Here is a 19,519-nt window from a genome sequence, read left to right on the forward strand (position 1 = left end):
TCCCCCACTCTTTCTCTTTTTCCTAAATATACCCTTTGAAAATTAGCAGTATCTTCAGATATGCTTTATAACCAATTTCATTCAGCAAAACCTGAGATGTGTAAAAGACATATATGTTAAGTCTAAGGTGAAGTAAGTGTGTCCTGCAGGACTCTCAGTATAGGAGTAACCAGAGATATCTCTGTCATCTAAATACTTTTTTTCCATATGCAACTTAAAGGAAAATATTTTTCTTTATTTCCTAATGGGAATCTAATTAAACACAATAACCCAGGCCTGAAAAAAACACAAACCAAATCATAACTGAACAAACAAGTTACAATATGAAAAAAAAATTAAATGCAACTAAAATTATATGCAATTGAAATTATCTTTGAGTATAAGGCTACAAATATGACTTCTGCTTTACCTTCCTTGCTTTTATCTATGTATTCAGCTGTTTTCTCTTGCTTTCTTTTCTCCCAGTGGAAGGAGAGACTAAAATATAGCTTTGCTTTAGACAGCACATCGGTAAGTGTAATAATAATCTATTTTTGTTTAGCTAACAGCTTTTGTTCAGAACGAGCTGGCCAAAATTGAAGGAAAACAAAGGAATGCAACATATCACAAAAGTTTACAGAAACATCCCAAATTGTTCATGATTTAACATTACCCTTGTCAGAAAAACATATTAGATTCTTCTTTTTCATCTCTGGATTTCACTTACAAAGTAAGCAGAGCGAGCAGCAGCGTTCCCTAGATTAAACACTTGTGATGGATAAGAGGAGCAAGTTCATACTTTATGTTTCTGATAGGTGCCTCCCTCCACCCATGTATCAATCTAAATGTTCTCCACATTATTCCCCACTCAGAACACTCCCCACCAGTGCAAGCTATCATCCCTGCTGAACAGCTCTGCAGTAGCATTAATAAATTTCCCAATGATGCTTTTATTGGCCGCTCCATGCATCAAAAACATATTTCTTTTGAAAAAGTTCAGATTGGAAAGGAGCGTAAGAGCAGAAAACCTTCAGAGTGCACTCGAGGATAGAGTGTACTCCTCAGATCAGCAGGAGGAGATGGAATTTCTTGTCCTGAGGTCCCAGTGGCAGCTCCTGTCCTTAGTGAATGGATATTCCCAGTACCAACAGCCACTCTGGCCCTGTCAGAGCAGGAATCAGGACTGACCCTTCTGCCAGGCCAGGTTTCAGGCACAGCAGTGGCAGGGCGGTGTCCAGGAGCTCCTGGCTCCTTCTCAAAATGAAAACCTTCAGTCACATTGATTAACAAAGTTACCATCAGGAAAAAAAATAAACTTTCTAAGAAGCTTCTTTCCTTCTTCATATATCTAGATAAGGTAACAGGAGAATTAATAATATTCAGCGTGATTGTTCATGCAGATATTCTCTTAGAAATTGGTTCATTATAGTACCATACTTAAAGTAATAATCTTTCTTTCCAGGAAACCTGTATGCAGCATTTAAACTTCTGTGAAGGGGTTTGTAGGTATCACAGTAACTGCACTTGACAAAAGCTACAGTATTAAAATACCTTTCTCTGACTGAAGTAGAAATAAGCCAAACTATTCTGAAATTTAAATTCAGTAAATTTTATGTAACAGCAATTCAGACAAAAAAAAAAATTACTCTGGATTTAAGTTGCTAGAAATAAGCCAATTTTCCTTCCATAGTGTTTTGGAATGAGATCAGTGTATTAACTGACTAGTTCTCACCATAGGTACAATTGCAGAAGCTGACCTAAGAAGTTACCTGTGGGATTAGGAAGAAAAAAACCTTGAATACCATTCCATTACCAGGTAAATTTTTTTGTAAGTGCCAGGGAACAGTTTCATGTCTCCCAGCCTTGTCAGGAAAACTTCTGAAAGAAAATCAGAATTCATCTTCATGTAAAAATAAGATGTAGGAACAATCATTCCAGATTAGATCAAAACTTCAACTTTTCAAATACGTTATTGTAATTCAGATTATCTTAACTTTTCCTGATCAGAAGAACACTTTCTAAAATAAATTTACTGGTATATTGCTAAGTGAGTGCTTTAGTTAAAATAATTTTCAAAGACAGAATGATTGTGAATTCAGCATACTCTCCATTTTTTTTTCTCTGCCTTAGAAAATAAGCAAAATTTTAGATTTTTTTTTAATTAAGGAAAATTTCAGATTTTTTTCAACTTTTTAAAATTTAGTAACTAGCGCTGCTTTCTGCTGGTTGGAAAATATCAAGGAAATAACATCAAAATGCAGAATGAACAGTGTCTTTTATGGAGATGGGGAAGTAGGGAGAGAGCAATCCACCATGTATAAATTCTTTTGTTTGGGGAAAGTGAAACATTCATGTTCAGGCAATGGGTGACTTTTATGGATTCATTCCCAAAGTTAGAACCAGAAGAAAGATACAGCAAAAGATAGAAACACAGTATAAAAGAGGAAATGTAAACTAGAATTATAGTCAGAATAATACAATATAGTACCATCAAATCAGTCAGTCTTGGCCTCTTGATACTGTAGGTACCTAGAGGATGTGTGATGGATTAAAGTGTAGTGTAATAGCACCTGTACACTGTGAAAATGTAGATTTCTACCTGGAGACCTCATCTAACCTTCACCAAACTTGGTACTTCAAGGACTGGCATTGCATTCTCAACCCCTGATGGAAAGAAAGATGGTCAGAGTCAGGCAACAACTGTGGGTGATGGGATATGATCAAATATGTGGATAACCCTTGTGTAAATACAGGACATCCTTGCTTTGCTTTCTCTTTAGTTTAGTAGTGCTTTGTTTTGAGATGTACCCAAGGACAGCTTGGACAGGCATTGGGGCAACCTGTCTAGTGGAAGGTTTTCCTTCCTATGGGAGGGGGGTGGAATGAGATGATCTTTAAGGTCCCTTCCAACAAAAAATGTTGTGACTCCATGATTCTGGGAGGGAAAGAACACTCTGTTTTCTGATAAACAGGAACACAAATGGCACATTTCACTCATGAGACTTTGCTGTGTTAAACACAACTCCATTGCTGTGCTTCGGTACCACAACCAACCAAAAAGGGAAAACTCTGCAACAAAACTGAAATTTTGAACAGTTTCTCAGAAGCACAATCAGCCTCTTTTGGGGGTAGAGAATCCAGCCTCATTTTGTTAAGTATTTATCAAAATCTTTACATAGTGGTGGAAATCTAGAAAAAGCCATAAGGTATTAAATTGTTACTGAGCTAGCCCTGGATTTCTCTGCATGGAAAAGCAGTCCAACAGCAAATGCTTGTGTCCTTGACATCCCAGCACTTCCAGTGGAGCTCCCAAGAGTGAGGATGGCTCCTCTCTGCCCTTCTCTGTGAGACACAAATCTGCTAATATTTGCCTAGTAATGTACTCTTTAATAGTTTAGGAGGCTTAGCTCATGCAGACCCCTGTGAGCACTTCCACTCCAGAGACAGATGTTTAAGGATATAGATCTTCTTTCTGCAATAGAAGTTCACATTAAAAATCCTACGTGGATTTTAGCTAGGGAATTCAACTAGTGCCTTTTTTCCAATTCATGGCCAAGCCCCTATCTATAAAATGTTACATATCAATGGCCTGAACAATAAGCTTGTATAGTTTTGTGTTAAGATAAAATTATATTGCCAATGGTTACAGTTTTTCCTCTCATGAAAGAGCTGTTGACACCAACGGCTGTGCAAATTAGAAGTGACAGCCACAACAACTGTTCCACATTTGAGTAACACAAAACCATGCAGACAAAAAATGGGGTTGATGTGGCCAACAATGCCACCTGAAATGTGCCTGTATCACTTGTGTATGTTTTTACCTCCCCTATGTGACTGTACCATGTTTGTCCTGAGCTTTAATGCTCACATGGGCAATTTCAGAACGATATTAAATTGTGATCATACAACAAATTCTCTTCCTCATCTATTTCAATCACTGCACACTGACATAAAGTCAAAATGAGTTAAAAACCCCTTCAAGTCTTTGAGTGATCTGTAATCAGGGAAGATTCCACTTAGAGTAGCCAGCATTGTGACCAAACAGGAAAGTTTTTGATATCCAGATCTCAAGGGCAAACTCAGGAAGAAAAGTCTGTAGGGAGCAGGCTTTAAAGTCTGGGTTCAAGAACTGCACACAGTTACTTCTGGGGAATACATGAGCTCTTGGTTTGGCCTTTCATGATCTTAGTTTTAGGTGGTCAATGTCTCTTGGAAACACCATAAAGCTAATAAGGAGTGGAGTCTTTTGGTCAAATAAAATTGAAAGAAATATGATGGCTAAGGCTATTCAAATAACATGCATTCTTGTCTACATTTATGCAAGCATTCATTATAAATTTTTTCTTTATTATTATGTAAAATGATAACAAAGGAGAATTTTATTTACAATCCTGCTTCTTAATTCATTTACCCAAAAGAAATCACACAATTCATCTTTAAGTCCAGCAAATTAAAATCCCATAGGGCATCTAGCTCTACGGAAAGAGAATATTTTGCTTTAAGTAAGAATACTGGCAAGATCTAACAAAATATTGCAATAACACTGCATGCTTTAGGCTCCACCTTCTTATTGCTATTATTCCAACATTAGCACTATGCAATATTTAAAGTTCATTAGCAAGAATATTTATTCTGGAGTCAGGCATATTGGTATTGTAATAAGAACTCAATTTTATACATCCCAGAACAATAATTATATTTGTTAAAAAAAATATATAGACAATGTTCAATAAATCAAAAGCATTTATTGTGCAGAATTATCTTTTATAATATTCAGATATTTACTTCAACAAACTTCACACACTAAGTCACTCCAGTGTCAGAGAATATGGGACATACGTTGATAAGTCACACTGGAAATCAACTCATTTGTCCCCATTTGTTATGAAACAGAGTTGTGAATCTGCTCTAAAATCCCTTATTCCACTGATCATACAGTTTTGATCAGATCACACTAATCACAGATAAAATGTGAGGTTCAGGATATGTTCCATAGGGTAACTGATTGTAGAGGATGGCTTTCTGAATGTTATGAATTATGTTAGTAATACATTCAATAAGGTTTCTGTATGAACATAACTTACAAAATTTCATTTATATTTCCTTCACAGATACATGTTGATAATAGAGTTATCATGTTCCCAAAAACCTGAATACATCAGTGCTTTTAAGGAACATTACCTGGGTTTTACATTTGGTGTTTTTAAGGAACATTACCTCGGTTCTACATTTCAGGTTCTATTCCTATTTGTGAATTATGCTCATAAATATATAAAAAAACTGCCTGAGTACATTTGGAGGAATACAAATGAAATGTCTTTGTTGCAATATTGATGTATCTTGCTGAATTTGGACACAGCACTTATTCAAGATTCATCATCTATTTAAATGGTATGTTTGGCCATGATTTCCACACAGCTGGTTTCAATAACATATTAATGATTCATAGAAAGCTTCATTAACACGTTTCCCAATGTTAAAATGCTTTGTAAACATTTCAGAGCAGAGATTCTTTGCCAAGTACCTGTTTTGAGGAGCCTTTCAGGTAGAGCTGTGGCTGTGACTCGTGGTCACTGCCCAGCTTCCACTGTGTGACAGAAACAAGCACCCACCCCGTGAAGCCATGTCTGACCTACATGGCAGGGAGCCATCCCAGGGCAGAGAATGCAGCCATTCCTTGAAATTCCTAGGAAAAAAAGCCATTTGTTCACATTTTCATAAAAGTGAACAAAAGGGATCTGAGGATGGATGACTCAAAAAGACATTCAGAAAAAAAACCCCACAGCATTCACAACACAATACAAATGTTCTGTGTTTCTGACCTGTTTTACCAGCCACAGACTGGTGTATGATGCACCAGCCTAACTATTTCTCCAGGAGAGGAGAACCCATTGCTTCTGAGTCATGGATTTGGAGAGGAAATTCACAAGCAAAGAAGATTGCATACCAGAAATATTCAAGAAATGAAAATGGCTAAAAAACAAGCTAAGAGAGATCATGAGTGAAAATGTTCCCAGGAACAAGAAGAGAACAGGAAGGGAAGGAAGCTCTTATGCATTAAAATAATTCCAGAGACAGGTATATGGGTGTTTTAAGGCCCTAGGACAGAAACAGCTTCACTCTGAAAGAAAGCAAAGCAAAGCTCCGGTTTGAGGAATTTGCCCAGAGTACCACCCATCAAATTCAAACACAACCTTGAGTCCAGAAAGAAGGAACAAAAGGGCTCCATTTGCTGAGTGGAGGGGGCTGTTTGCTGGAGCTGAAGGAAAATGAAGAACTGTTCTTGCATCTGGGCACAACTGCCTTGTTCTTTCACTGGTCAGAAAACAAACCCAGGTGATTTTACACAAAGCACACCACAGTGCCCACTCTCCTGCCTGGCTGGAGACAATGAATATCTATATCAGTGTGGCCCAGAAGGAGAAGAAAACCCAAGACCATACACACATTCTTTTTTTTTTTTTTTTTTTTTTCAAAAATTACTAAACAAATAAAGATAGTGGAAATACTACACAGAAATATGCAAGCACCAAAATTTGAATGACTGTTTTATCTCCCCTCTAGGGAAGCAGCACAGAAATCTCAAATTTCAAAGACCACATAACTAATTTTTTCCAGTTTTGTGTCCAAAAGAAAAATAAGTAACCCCAAACCCTCAGTTCTATGAAAGAAAACTGCAGCATTTTTTTGCTTTTCTTCTTGAGAGTTTAAAAACAAAACCCAAAGAAGCTGAAACCTAATTGTGGTATCACCTTACTGGGGTTTCCAGAGTAAGACAGCACAGAGAAAAGCAGATAACAAAATCATCCCAGATGTCTGTTATGAATAGACAGAGGCAGACAAGTAACCCACCTTAAGGAGAGACTGACATCAAGCCCACTTCAGAACAACCACTGTGGTGACAGGAGTGAGCAGGATGTATGGATTTAAACCCATAAAGAAATAAGAGAAGGGAACTGAGTTTCAGTTTTGCACTCCAAAAAGATAGTGCATAAAATAGAGATGCCTTTGTCAACGGTTTCTAAAAGAACTATGTTCTATTGTAGCTTCAACAAAGAAATTTAATTTGTCCTGAAATTAAATTTTACAGGCTATCATTTTAACAAGAAAATTTGATTATATTGAAGGTTAAGCTAAAAGATTCCTTTCTCTTCAACCCAAGCTTAAAAAGAAAATTTAATTACAGTGATAAATACTCTTTAATATACATTTTTGTTTAGTTATACTGCTGTATTTTTGATCCATCAGCTGTAAGAATGAACTAATATCACTTAAACTTTTGAAAAGTGTTTTATCTGCTGGATCACTACCTGGTATAGTAATATATTATTTCAGTATTTTATAAGAATGCTTATTCTGTTTAAGAAGATACAGCACAAGACTGACTTCATTAAGTGATATTTTTAAGAATTCATGCACATGATATTTGATTAACTGAGATGTAGCTCACTCCTGTTTCCAGATTCCTAAATTAAAAGGTTTTCCACCACATCAGGTTCACTGTTTCCAGAATGCAACAGTCTGTTAGGAAAATGTAAAACTCTTCTGTCTTACAAACAGACCTGATTCCCTTTGAAAAACCTCTAAAATCTTTCTTTCCTAAATTCTGTCCTGAGACACTCTCTCTCTCACCCTCACCTAGTGAGAGTGATAAAATGGACCTACCACAAGCAGGAATATGAAATTGTGAAGCTTAATAGGCATCCCCACACCCAATAAGAACATGAGTGGTAAAATTATCCCTCACAATCTGAAGGCTAAGTTGTCAAAAACACCTATGTTTACTAGAGATGCTGGAACATATGACCTAAAATATTAAGTGCTTTAATAAAGGCTTCAAAACTAGTTTCTTTGTCCTCTGTGAACTATGAGGAGCAACAACAGCAGATAACACAAGGACAATAGAAGTGAAAAACATTAAACTCTGCTGAAAGAACACCTGGGAAAATGTAGGTTGAACCAACTACCCCTTACAAGTATTCATAATTAATAAACAAATAGAGGAAACGATGCCAGACATTTGTCTCAGTAGCGGGACTTTTGTTTTCAATAACTTTTCTATCACAAAAAAAAAAAAACAGGTAATAAGTCACTAATACCTGATATACCTTCATGATATTGACAGTTCCTTCTCCATGCTGGCCTGGGGATCCTTGGCTCTGTAGCAGATTTCTCACTGTCTCCTCCATTCTAGAGAATAAAAATATTTATAAAAGTCAACTGCATGGAAAAAATTTAACAGTTGCATTCAGTGTTTTTATTCTTTATAAGAGCCTAATGCATCCATGGCTACCATGAAATTAATATTTAAAGACAATCCTAGCCTTATAATGTTCTCATGCTCCATGTTATGAATAACACATTAAGGACACTCTTTTATCTTTTGAATATGCACAGTAATTAGCTGCATTGTTTAAATCCTACCCGAGCTCTGTTACTAAACTAAAACCAAATGTGTGCAAAAGACATCACCTTGTTACCAGTGCAAACACCACCACAATAAGATCATTGCCACTTAGGAACAGTCAGATTCAAACCCCCCCCCACAGCTGTGTTTGAGCCAACAGTGAGGTGTGTGCAGTTCAGACAGGCTGTCCATGGCATCACTGCCATCACTCCCTGTGCTGTGGGGCACTCTGTGCCACTGCCCTGCTTCACAGGGGCACAGCTGCTGAACACATTCACCCTTCCCTGCCCTTTCAATCAGGTGTAAAAAGCCAGTGCAGGCTCCAGTCTGGTACCACCATCTCAGGACAGTGCAACCAACTTCAGCTCCATCAGTTAAAGGAGGAAGGTTTGCACTTCTGTTTTAGATTGTTGTTCATAGGCACCATCAAAAGTCATCTTTGATCTACACACATTCATCAAGAATGTTAAACTGGTAATAACACTAACCCTGCTGAATGGAGCCTGCTCACAAGGAGCTCTGCTCCTTCCCACAACAGGAAAAAGGGAAACCACCTATGAAACACTGGTCCCCTTCAAGGTGGATCAGAAATTAAATCCCATGGGCTTAGGAGAGATCACCAAGGCTGATCACAAATAGCAGGGCTGGGAGTAGGGCTGGTTTCAGCTATGGGTAAGAGGAGGAAAAGGATCAAAACCAGAGGAGCAGTGATGGACACAACAAAGACACTGGGTTTCACAACAGAAAATGGTGAGTGACAATTTCAGCCAAAGGTCCTTGCATTTCTCCCCACACAGATTCTCACCCCTGTACAGCCTCTCCTTCAGCCCTGTTGCAAGGGAGAGTTTTTCTCTCTCCCTCTCATATTTTCTGCTCTTTTCCTTTCAAGCAGTCTCAGTCTCTTGAGATAGTTGGAAAAACAGCCCAGATGGAATAGGGGCTGGAGAAGGGAAAACTGCTATGGCACAGGCATAAGGGTGATGCAAAATCAGGAGAGAGAAAGGAATACCTTAACTCATACTGCCAGCTACACTGTACAGCAAAACAGTGACCTTGAAGAAGGTGCCAGTATTCCTGGGCATATCAGACCAGGGACTGCCTGCTGTTGTTTATTTCTACTGTGTTTAGAGAAACATGACTTTTGTGTAGTATTCTTTCCAAATGAAATTGAGCAGAAGAATTATTCACAGTGTATCTTTTTTATATTTGTTTATTTCTAAGGTAACAATCCAGCGAGACAGAAAATATTAGCTAACTGCTCTGGCCAAAGGCCAATAGCATTATCTTTTATATGAGCCTCATAGTCTTTCTGTTCTTTCAGTCTCATCAGAATGAATGGCATTGGCTAATTAAGCAACAATGTGATGTTATTCCAGGTTTTCTCCTTTCAAGTCAGCCCACTACACTACTTTTCAAGAAACTGACACTGGGTGCTCATTCTGCTCAGATGAACACTGACATTCTACTTATTCCTGTGATGTTTTTTTGTCATTGATGTGCAGACTTCTACACTGCCAGAATGCCCACAGAATAGTTTGACCATCTGTTGACCAAATGTGCATAAAATCAAGCCAGCTCTAATCTCTAGTGCAGACAGTGGTGGAATTTTTCAGTTGCAGATTGGAACCATTTCTGCTCATAGGCTGACCTTAATCAGATGCCTTTTACATGAAAGAACAAATCATTTTGGTCCACACCATAAATTCCTGTGCAGTCCTCACAGAAAGATTTAATTTCTTAACATGCCCACCATTTCATTTTTAAATTAATGGTGTAATAGCATTCTTAATTATTGTGTTTATCTATGCAAATGCAGTTCCAGTGCTAGTCCTCCACAACATTCTTCTGAATTAATAAATAAACAAAAATGGAGTGAGATTAGAATCAACCAGCACTAAATCACAGTTTTTCAATTTAGACCTAAGAGTATTAATGAAAATAAAGTCTAGTTGCATATTACTATGATCACTTAAACCAGCTCAGGAAAATTATGAATTCTTAAATTCAAGAGGTCCTTTAACCTTCAGTCAAACTCAGATAATCTATTTTGGACCACAGTCCTGCCTTGTTGAACAGCCCTTCAGGGACAGGCAAGCACTCAGCTTCTTGTGGCAATCAGAAACACGTCCCATGAGCACCCAGATTTCTAAGCAATAGCGTAATTTTTGTAACATGACCAAGAGCTCAGTTAAAGGCAATTGAAACGTCTGTGGTTTTGCTGTTTGCAGCTATTATAAAATTCTGTAGCAGCTTACAGCCATTAAGTTGAACCACAGACATAGCAGACTGTGGGGTCTCATCACTATCAAACCAGCCCTGGGAGGTATTATAAGCTTTGGGTAGCCATAGAACATCTGAAAAAGAAGACAAAATTAGGTTCAGACAAACAGGGAAGTGAATTATGCTTGCAGTCAAATTCACTGCAAAGCTCTGATGGCCAGTGCTCCTGCAGTTTGGGAGCAGCTCTTCATTCACATCCCAGTTCTCCATTTTTAGGACCAAATATGGTACAGGAGGATAATCAAGATTTGTTTCTTATGAATGAGACTTTCTGGTGCATGAATTAATGGCACCTTAATTGAAAAGCTATTGTTATCTTATGATCTATAAAACTCTCCTCAGTGACAACACATGCCAGAGCAATTTACTACAAATCCTATTTACAGAATGCAAAAATAATGGAGCCTCTATAAATTTAGCTTGGGATCCCATGTTTTGCTCCTTGAATAAGGCCACCAAAGGGTATAAAAATTTTTGAAGTGAAGCAGAAAAACTATGAGCTTTATGAAAGGCTATTTCTACACATTGACCTATATTTTTCCCCATTCTCGTAACCACAAAAGGTTATTTGCTCTTGGTTTTGATTCTAATATCTCAGCTGGACCCAGTCCAATATCCAGCACTTCCAGATTATTTTAGGATAGTTATCCCCACACGTGTATTCTGCCTTCTTGCTGGACTGCTTTGCCAAGGATTCTCTGTGTCTTATGTAACTAGCAAGCTGTTAAAATCTGAAAAATCAGTCTCTAAAGCTCATCACTTCTAAGTCTACATTCTTCAAGCACTATTTAAGAACATTTATTTTCCCCTCTCCTTTGTATTTTATTTACTGTCTATTCATCTGAAGCATCTCGCATAGCGCCATTAAATTTTCTGTTACATCTGTCATTTGAATGGAAAATTGTCATTTTCTTAAAATTCAAGTGTGTTCCTTTCAGCTTCTATTTTTTAATAAATTAGGGGTTTTTTTTTAAGTGGAAAATAAATGAAAACCATGTTCAACACAAGCTCCTTAAGTTTTCTGACAAAATGCTATTTAGGGGAACAGACTCCACCAGACCTAACCTAAGGATAAATTTCTCAAAGCACAAAAAAGAAGAAGAAATGAGGCATTCAGAAACCAGAATCTGTTCTTGAAATATAAGGCTTTAAGTAACGTAAAATATTAATGCTACTGTGGAAAGCACTGTCAAGATTCCATGTGGAAGATATTTACAACTACAACCACAAGTGTTCAGGAGTGGCTTATCCAGAGAGGATTCCACAAAAGGGATTGCTCTGAAGCTCTTGAAATGACAGTCTGTGCCACAAGAAGAGACTAAACATTTTGTTAAACTTAAGAGACCAAGGGTTTAAGTGGCCAGGTATGACTTACCCAAGAGAATCAGTGAGAAAAAGGTAAAGTGTGAAAGAAAACATCAACCTAAGGCAGATGATTGAAAAAACAAGTTGTATTTTGTGCTTAGAAATACATTTAGGCTGGAATTAAAATGGTTTTAGTAAGTGAAAAAGTGAGACTCTGAATCAGCCTACCAAGTAGAGTAACAGGATGAGAAATACAACCAGTTTTAAGCCACAATTGATTCATTTACGAAATTAATTACACATCATGTCAAGAGCTGAGGACTTGAATTTATGATCCACAGGTTCTTGCAATTCCTCCTGAACCAAAATCATTCCTACACTTAAAATATACAATTTGTCCTGTGCTGTTGAGAGAACACCAGGAAATTAATCCAATTGCAATGGACAGTAATTTATTTTTTTTTTTTTTTTCCCTGAGTGTGTTTCTGGCCAAGGGAGAGACAGGAACCTGTGGAAAGGAGGAAACCTGATTCCCTGCCCAGGGAGCAGCACACAGATGCTCATGTGTCCAAGGCTGCAAGAGGAAGCTTCATCTGTATCCTTGCTGGAGACTTGCTTTTAATGCTTCTCAGTGTTGTGGTTCTGACAGCTCTGCTGCCTCCCTCTCCTGCCTGGCCCTGCTGGTGCCACTCCCAGCAAGTGCCAGAGCACAGCTTCAGCCAGGCCAGGCTGGACAGACCCTGCTGAGGTTGATGCATCACTACTGAGCAATTAAGCTCCTAAATTTCCTACCAGTTTTCTCAGGACCATCACTTTCATCACCTGTGAAAGTGATGGTCCTGAGAAAACTGGTAGGAAACACAGGCAGGCACATCCTTGGTGCCATCCCACCGCAGTGTCATGGTCAGAAAAGCTGCTCTGTGTGCCTCTCCCAGCTCTGCCATAAACAAACACTCTCCTAACCCATGCTCTGCTCAGCCATCCCCACAGAGCAGCTCTCCCTCCAAGGGACAGGCAGCACGGAGCTGCTCAGCACTACAAGGTCGATGACAGTTGCAGCCCCTTCCCCCTTGACCTACTTCCTTCCAGATTTCCACAGGCTGGCAGCTACCTTTTGCTAGGTGCTGTCACCTTCCCTTCTCAACATCCTCAAGCTGATGTGACACTACTTGGTGGTTATTTCAAATGTATGTCACAAGAATTCCTTCAGCTTGATTCTGACTTAGTGTTACAGAGTGTATCCAAAGGTTTCTACAGAATCCCACTGCAGCTGTTGAGTTTTATATTTCAACTTTTTCTTTATCTTCAGCTTGTTACTTCTCAGTGTAGTTAAAATTCTCAGGAGGATATTTTTTTCCAGCTCTTTTCTGTGAAAGAGTCAAGCTTCCTGTCTCTCTCCTATTTAAGTCTCCCAACTTCTCTTTTTAGTTATAGATTTCCTGGAGATGTGGTCTGGTTTTAGCTCCTTGAACTGTCTCAGCCCTTCCTACCACCTGATCACAAGACAAAGGAACAGGTTCCCGTGTGGTTTCTCAGCTCTTTTAGCTCCTGTTCACCTGTGAACCAGCTGGTATTTTTACCAGCTGGACTTTGGTTGTCTCTTTGGAGACTGCATTCTGTCTGGCATTGTGACAGAACTCTGTACCTCTGTCCAAGCTTCCCAGCTCCCTCTCCAATCTCATAATCCAACCAAACAAAGAGCTTCTCTCAGATCCCAGATAAATCTGTTTCCCTATTTGTTAGTAATTCTGAAGTTCAGGTTTAGGGTTACCTGCATCTCACTTCCCTCATCACTCCATTCAAAGCTTTGCAATGGATCGGGTTAAACAGGGAAAATATGGAAGTGGCTTTACAAGATGTAACAGAAAATAAAAGCTCATCACCAGCAGTTCCTGTTCGCTGCATCCTTGCAGGAGTGTCTGTCCTTCTACCTGGTTTCAATTAAATTAGGGGCTGTCTCAGCTGCAGATGCTGCTTACTCCGCTCTGTCTCCAGGGATTCCCATTAGGAGCAGACATGGCTGCCTGCTCTCCTCAGCTCTGCCCCTGATCTGCAGGCTCCTCTCCAGACTGTGCAGTGTCCTGCAGCCCCCCTGAGAGCCTCCCTCGTGTGTGAGCCATGGTGGTCCCCAGGATGAGCCACCCCCAGCTCTGGTGTCCCCCATGCCCCTCCTGAGGAGCCCCTGCAGCCAGCTGTGGGCCCATGGCTTCAAGGGCTGGAGCCCAGGAGACAAACACAACCTCCTACAAAGAATTTAGGTATTGGAAATGGATTAAAAAGGGAGAGAGAAGTGCAAATGGGTGTGTGATAAACTTAAAAAGAGAACTGACAGATGGGAAATGCTGGGGCTTTAAACCCCAAGGGGTTTTTAGTTCTTTTTAGGATACAGCACTAGTACAAGTCTGATAGCAGCGAGCTGGGCAAAGCAGAATGCTCAATATCCCCATTTAATATTTCAGTTGGAAAATAAAGTAATAACATCCCTCATAACAGCAGCAGAAAGATGCACACATAATGTATAATTTATATGTATTCTTTCTGTTCATTAGCACAGCTGCTTATCAATCCAGAAATATCCAGGGGAATCATTCTCCTGCAGCACCATCACCACCCTGTCCTCAGGCCCCGGGCAGTTCAGCCCTGTGGCATTTGCTAGTGGCAAATCCAAACTGCACAAGCCATGCTCTTTTCACATATTCATACAAACCCCTCTTTCCAAAACACACTCAAAGCATATTTGACCTGTTGCCCCTAGGGCAGCTCTCTGAGGATGAGGAGCACCACAAGTACCTTGTGCATGATGAAGGCAATGACTGCATGGCCATGCTGGGGTGAAACAGACCTCGAGCTGCAGTCACACGAGTAGAAGAGGATCCTTCCCCAAAGCAGACAGCCCAGTCAGGTTCTCTGTCCCCTGGACCATGCCCTCACTCCAAATTACACAGAACTGAAAGACTGAGCACAACCTTTACTGTGTTGAACCACTGGCCACTGATCCCAGTGGAAATTTTCAAGGTATTCTTAAAATACCAGATAAGTAGGGTAGGATTTTGAAAGACCTCAGCATTGGCACATCAGTGCTCCCACACAAGTCTGAATTCTGTTATCACGCAATGGCAGGCCTGACATTTCTCTGAAACTGCTCTAACTACCATCTGAGCCAGGAAATGTTGGAAGTGTTTCCATTGTCTCTCTCAGTCATATGGATTTCACTCTTCAAACTTCTATCAGCAAAAAGCTTCTGAACGGCAATGGAAATCAGGGGTAATGTTTATTTCTGTGTTGACAGATAGACAAATGCCATATGGACTGCATGGGTGTCTTCCATCACCAGCCCTCCATATGATTTTGTAAGTTACAGGCATGGAGGAACAAAATCCAGCCCAAGACTAAGCCCTGCAGTAAACTGCTCACCAGCAATTGAAAGGATTTTTCAACTGGAAGGACTGTCCCTCCTACAGGTCCCCAGCAGCATATTTGGGACCTTAGGACAGAAGATATTTTCATTAACCATAAGTGGATAGAATGAGGCACATACAGAAAGTTAATTATTGTGTCATCTTAAACATATGTTCATAAGCTCAAACGATATTCATGCTGGAGGCACCAGAAATAGTCACAACTAAAAGCTTCAGAAAAAATTACAGGCAACTGTACAAACAGACTGCAAATATTTCCAATTTCAAATAATGGTAGGGGTTTACTTTTTTCTTTTTTCTACATTTTAAACAAACATTTGTTTTTCCATATTTGCAAATGTTTAGCTGAATGGAAAGATATATCTACCAGTTCCTCCAAATACTCATACTTCATTTTGCATATCAGGACCCTGATTCAGACCAACAACTATTGTTTTAAGTTACTTACAGAATTGTACAGCCACTCAAAACTAAAAAGCTCTTGTTCAATTCTGAGTCACAGCTTCAAGGAGGTACCAAGACCATCCTCACACAAAAATTTCTGCATAATGTCACAATGTTATTTGTGAATTTAAGGACTTTGAAAAACTAACTACCAATGGAGTCAATAGGACTCTAAAAAAAAAAGATAAATTCAAGAAACCATTCCTAGTTTGGCTCAATAATCTAAATTTTACATCAAAAATCAAATTCACGTGACAGTTCCAGCCCCTTCCAGACATTGTATGGCCAACTGCAAAGGCCCAAACTTCTGCAGGTGTAACTAGACAAGACCCAGCTATAAGAGGAAACTTCCAACTTTGAACTTAGATTCTCCCAAAATGGGTCACCTCTGATGCTCACAAAGAAACAACGCTCTGGCTCCCAACTATGAGATTTGCTTTAAAGTAATTTTAAAGAGATAATAGGCAGTCTTAATAAATATAAGTGCTTTTGAATTTTTCGACTTCAGCCTTTCCAAATTTCAGCTCAAAAATACTACAATAAACAAAGTAAAAAATTGAGATTTTCACATCAGCTGTGACTTCGTGAAAACCTCTAAATATAAGATCAGCAAAGGTGGATGAAATGTGTAGGAATACTCCCAGAGACGTTTGCATTACAAATAATGATATGATATTTTAATTCCAAGGGGGATGATGTGCTGCTGTAGGTATATGTAAAATCTGTCTTTCCTGCCTTCTCCTCAGCAGAGAGCTTGCTTTGGATCTTCAAGAATATTCCAAACAGAGGGTATGAGGCAGTTCTGGGCTGACCAGCTGTGATCAAGTGTCTTCAGGAGCAGCTGATGCCCTGATGTCCCTTTTCTGCGTCACTGGCACCACCTCACACGACAAACCCTCCACATTATGCTCTCCAAATTACCAAGTTATGGAATGAAAAATATATAAACAAAATGCTTCCAACATGTTTTGCCTCAAAGTAGATACAAAGTGACTGCCAGGACAAAGTGAATGCCAAGTATCTTCTCCTGAGCATAAGGAATGCCTTCTTCCAGGCAGATCTCCTGCAGCACTGCCTGGAACAACACAGATTCCTATTCCTATTTGAGCTGGTGCCCAGCTCAAAGGGAGTTTATCCTTCTGCAGGACAGATGCAGTAAGCAGCAATATAAGATCTGCTACTAAAGGAACCTCGGATATACAAATAATTACTCTTGCAGTCTGATTTTCAGGTGGTTAGAAAACACCCACAAAAGCAGGTCATGTCAGATGCCAGAATGAAAGCCTTGTGGCTTTAGATTTCCAAACCACAGCAGCAGAGCAAAACAGCCTAAACAAGTAATATATGGTCAGAATAATGCTCTCCAAGGGCTTAATTACCTGTGTCATTAGGTAGTGGTAGCCTCTCTAAAATTATATTGACAGCTTTTCTACAACCAAGCAGTTGATAATGAGGCAATAAAAACACATGACAGTGCACACAAGAGTGCTGCAGTAGTGTCATAAACAGCACCATCAGCTTTGATACCAACAAGCAAGAGCTGCACGAAACTAATTGTGAACCAGTCACAAAAAAATCCAGGACACTTATTTTGTCACTAAAACTTTTCATGTTCTCCCTTTCTGTATGTGTGCAAACCAAAAGCAAAAGAAGATAAGAAAAAGAAGGGAAAAAGAATAATATCAAGGTATAAATGAAATGCAAGAGGAAGAAAAGGAACAGCTGCATTAAAACAAATAAACAAACAAGGCAGGGACAGTTTTATGCCTCTAAGTTAAGTTCCATAAAGCACTCCACCATCTTTCCAAACACAGTATTGTGTCACAGCCACTGTCCATTGGATGGTGTGACAAAAGGAGTACACAGCTTAAAAATGCCAAATTTGACACTACTGAATCCCTTCTCTTTGAATTGGATTATCCTGGAGACAGACAGGGTAAATGCAGGGGAACATTTCTGTATGTAGGATTTGCACTGAAATGCACAGAAATATTTGCTGCCTGGATGTCCTTCCACTACCGTCTGCTCCCATTTGAATAAAGAAAGGAGAGAATTGAGAGGAAGAGAACAATACAAGACATGAGGATCAGAAATAAAGACAACATAGCGTAAAAGATGTAAGAGAACTTTGAGAACAAAAAAAAAAAGCTATATGAAAAATTTAAGCAAGAAGTAAGAAGACAGAAAATGAAAAGTGTAACAAAAAAGTTAAATGTAAAGAAAAGAGAAGTGAAAGGACGTCTAGACCCCTCTAAGGTGCAAATGTTTAACCATTTGTACTGTATTGGTATTTCTTTTGAGAAAAAGGAGATCATTTAAGAAGGGCTTAGAGAAGGATTTTCAGTCCAACTACAGCCCTAAGTGGAGAATTACAACATCACTCCCTCCTCCATGCTCATGCACTCATTCTTTAATCATTTATCTTCAGCACAGCACGGGATCCATTTTCAAACAGCTCTGCAGGATTTTAGCCACACGGCTCCCATCGTGTTTAATGGGAATCCTGTGGGCACAGCCCTGTATGAAGCTTTCAAAATGTACACCAAAAATCTCTAAATAATGCACCAGTTGAACATTACCCTGTTTACTTCTCACAGGACATGACTATAATGAAACAAAGGTTAGGTCATTTGTAAAAGCAGTACTTACTGCAAAGCTCATTATTGTTTTCTATAGGGATTTTTTTCCACTGTAAAAATATTTAGCGTAACTATTTAGGATTCCTTTTTTCCATAATATCTAAAGCAGAGAACAAAATCAGCTCAAAACTCATTTGCTTCAGAAAGGCAGATCCAGCAGTTAATCAGCCAACATCAGCCAATGCTTCAAGAAGCCTCTTTTCAAGACTTCCCACTGTCATAGGATACCTCTGTGGCTTTGTTTCAGAGTTTCCCTCTGAAAATTGAGTTAACAGTTTCTATTTCATAACAGCTTTATGATGACTATAAATACCAGTGAAGTACTAATCAAAGATTCATCAGAAAAAAGCCTCAATATGAACTCCCTTCTCTCCCCTGAAGAGGAAGGCTGTTTCCATGATCAGGTCTGACACAACAGGAAAGCTTTGAGAAATGCAAATCTTTGCCATCCAGCTCTATAAAGACAAGAGCTTCATTTCTGTGCTTTCACCTCTCACAAGCAGCATTAAGAACAGATCCACAAAGATACAACTTTAATCAACTTTCATGCACCCAAACAGCAGATCATACTCCATCATCCCTCGGAATAAAAACCATAGAAAGTTTCACGGACTTTCATTTCAAGGGACAGATCCTCAGCCTTTTGAACATGTGCTAAGTGGAACAGCTCTGCTGCAGAGAAAAGGCTGATGCATTCATTAGGCAAAAATTTAACCAAGGAACAGCAAACAGAGCATATTTAACACATATTTCTAGCTCCAAAAAATAATATTAGGTGTAATATTAACATCACTAGTTTACTACAAACTGTCACCTTACCCATGCAATTTGTGCTATCTCAAAAATGTAAGATCACCTCAGGAATAAACACATTTATGTTAAAGTACCTCAAAATCCAACTCAGCAAATATAATTCTTATGTTAAGAACTAGATTAGCACTCTTTTTCCTGGGTATACAAGAACTGATACCGGATATAGCAGTCTATTATGAGAACCTCAAGAAATACCAAGAGGTTCAGCATTTTGCAAGATTTTGAGTTTATGT

The 19,519-nt window shown here is 39.0% G+C and overlaps 1 protein-coding gene across 1 annotated transcript in view; it reads right to left on the minus strand.

Moving 5' to 3' along the window:
* NCKAP5 (NCK associated protein 5) overlaps positions 1-19,519 on the minus strand; it is a 347,717-nt gene that overhangs the window by 122,111 nt on the left and 206,087 nt on the right. Inside the window, exon 6 of the mRNA XM_053982988.1 lies at positions 8,079-8,169. Within this exon, the coding sequence (XP_053838963.1) occupies positions 8,079-8,169 (91 nt within the window). The remainder of the gene's footprint in view (positions 1-8,078; positions 8,170-19,519) is intronic.

Source organism: Vidua macroura, chromosome 7 (assembly GCF_024509145.1).
Source record: "Vidua macroura isolate BioBank_ID:100142 chromosome 7, ASM2450914v1, whole genome shotgun sequence".
Classification (NCBI taxonomy): domain Eukaryota; kingdom Metazoa; phylum Chordata; class Aves; order Passeriformes; family Viduidae; genus Vidua; species Vidua macroura.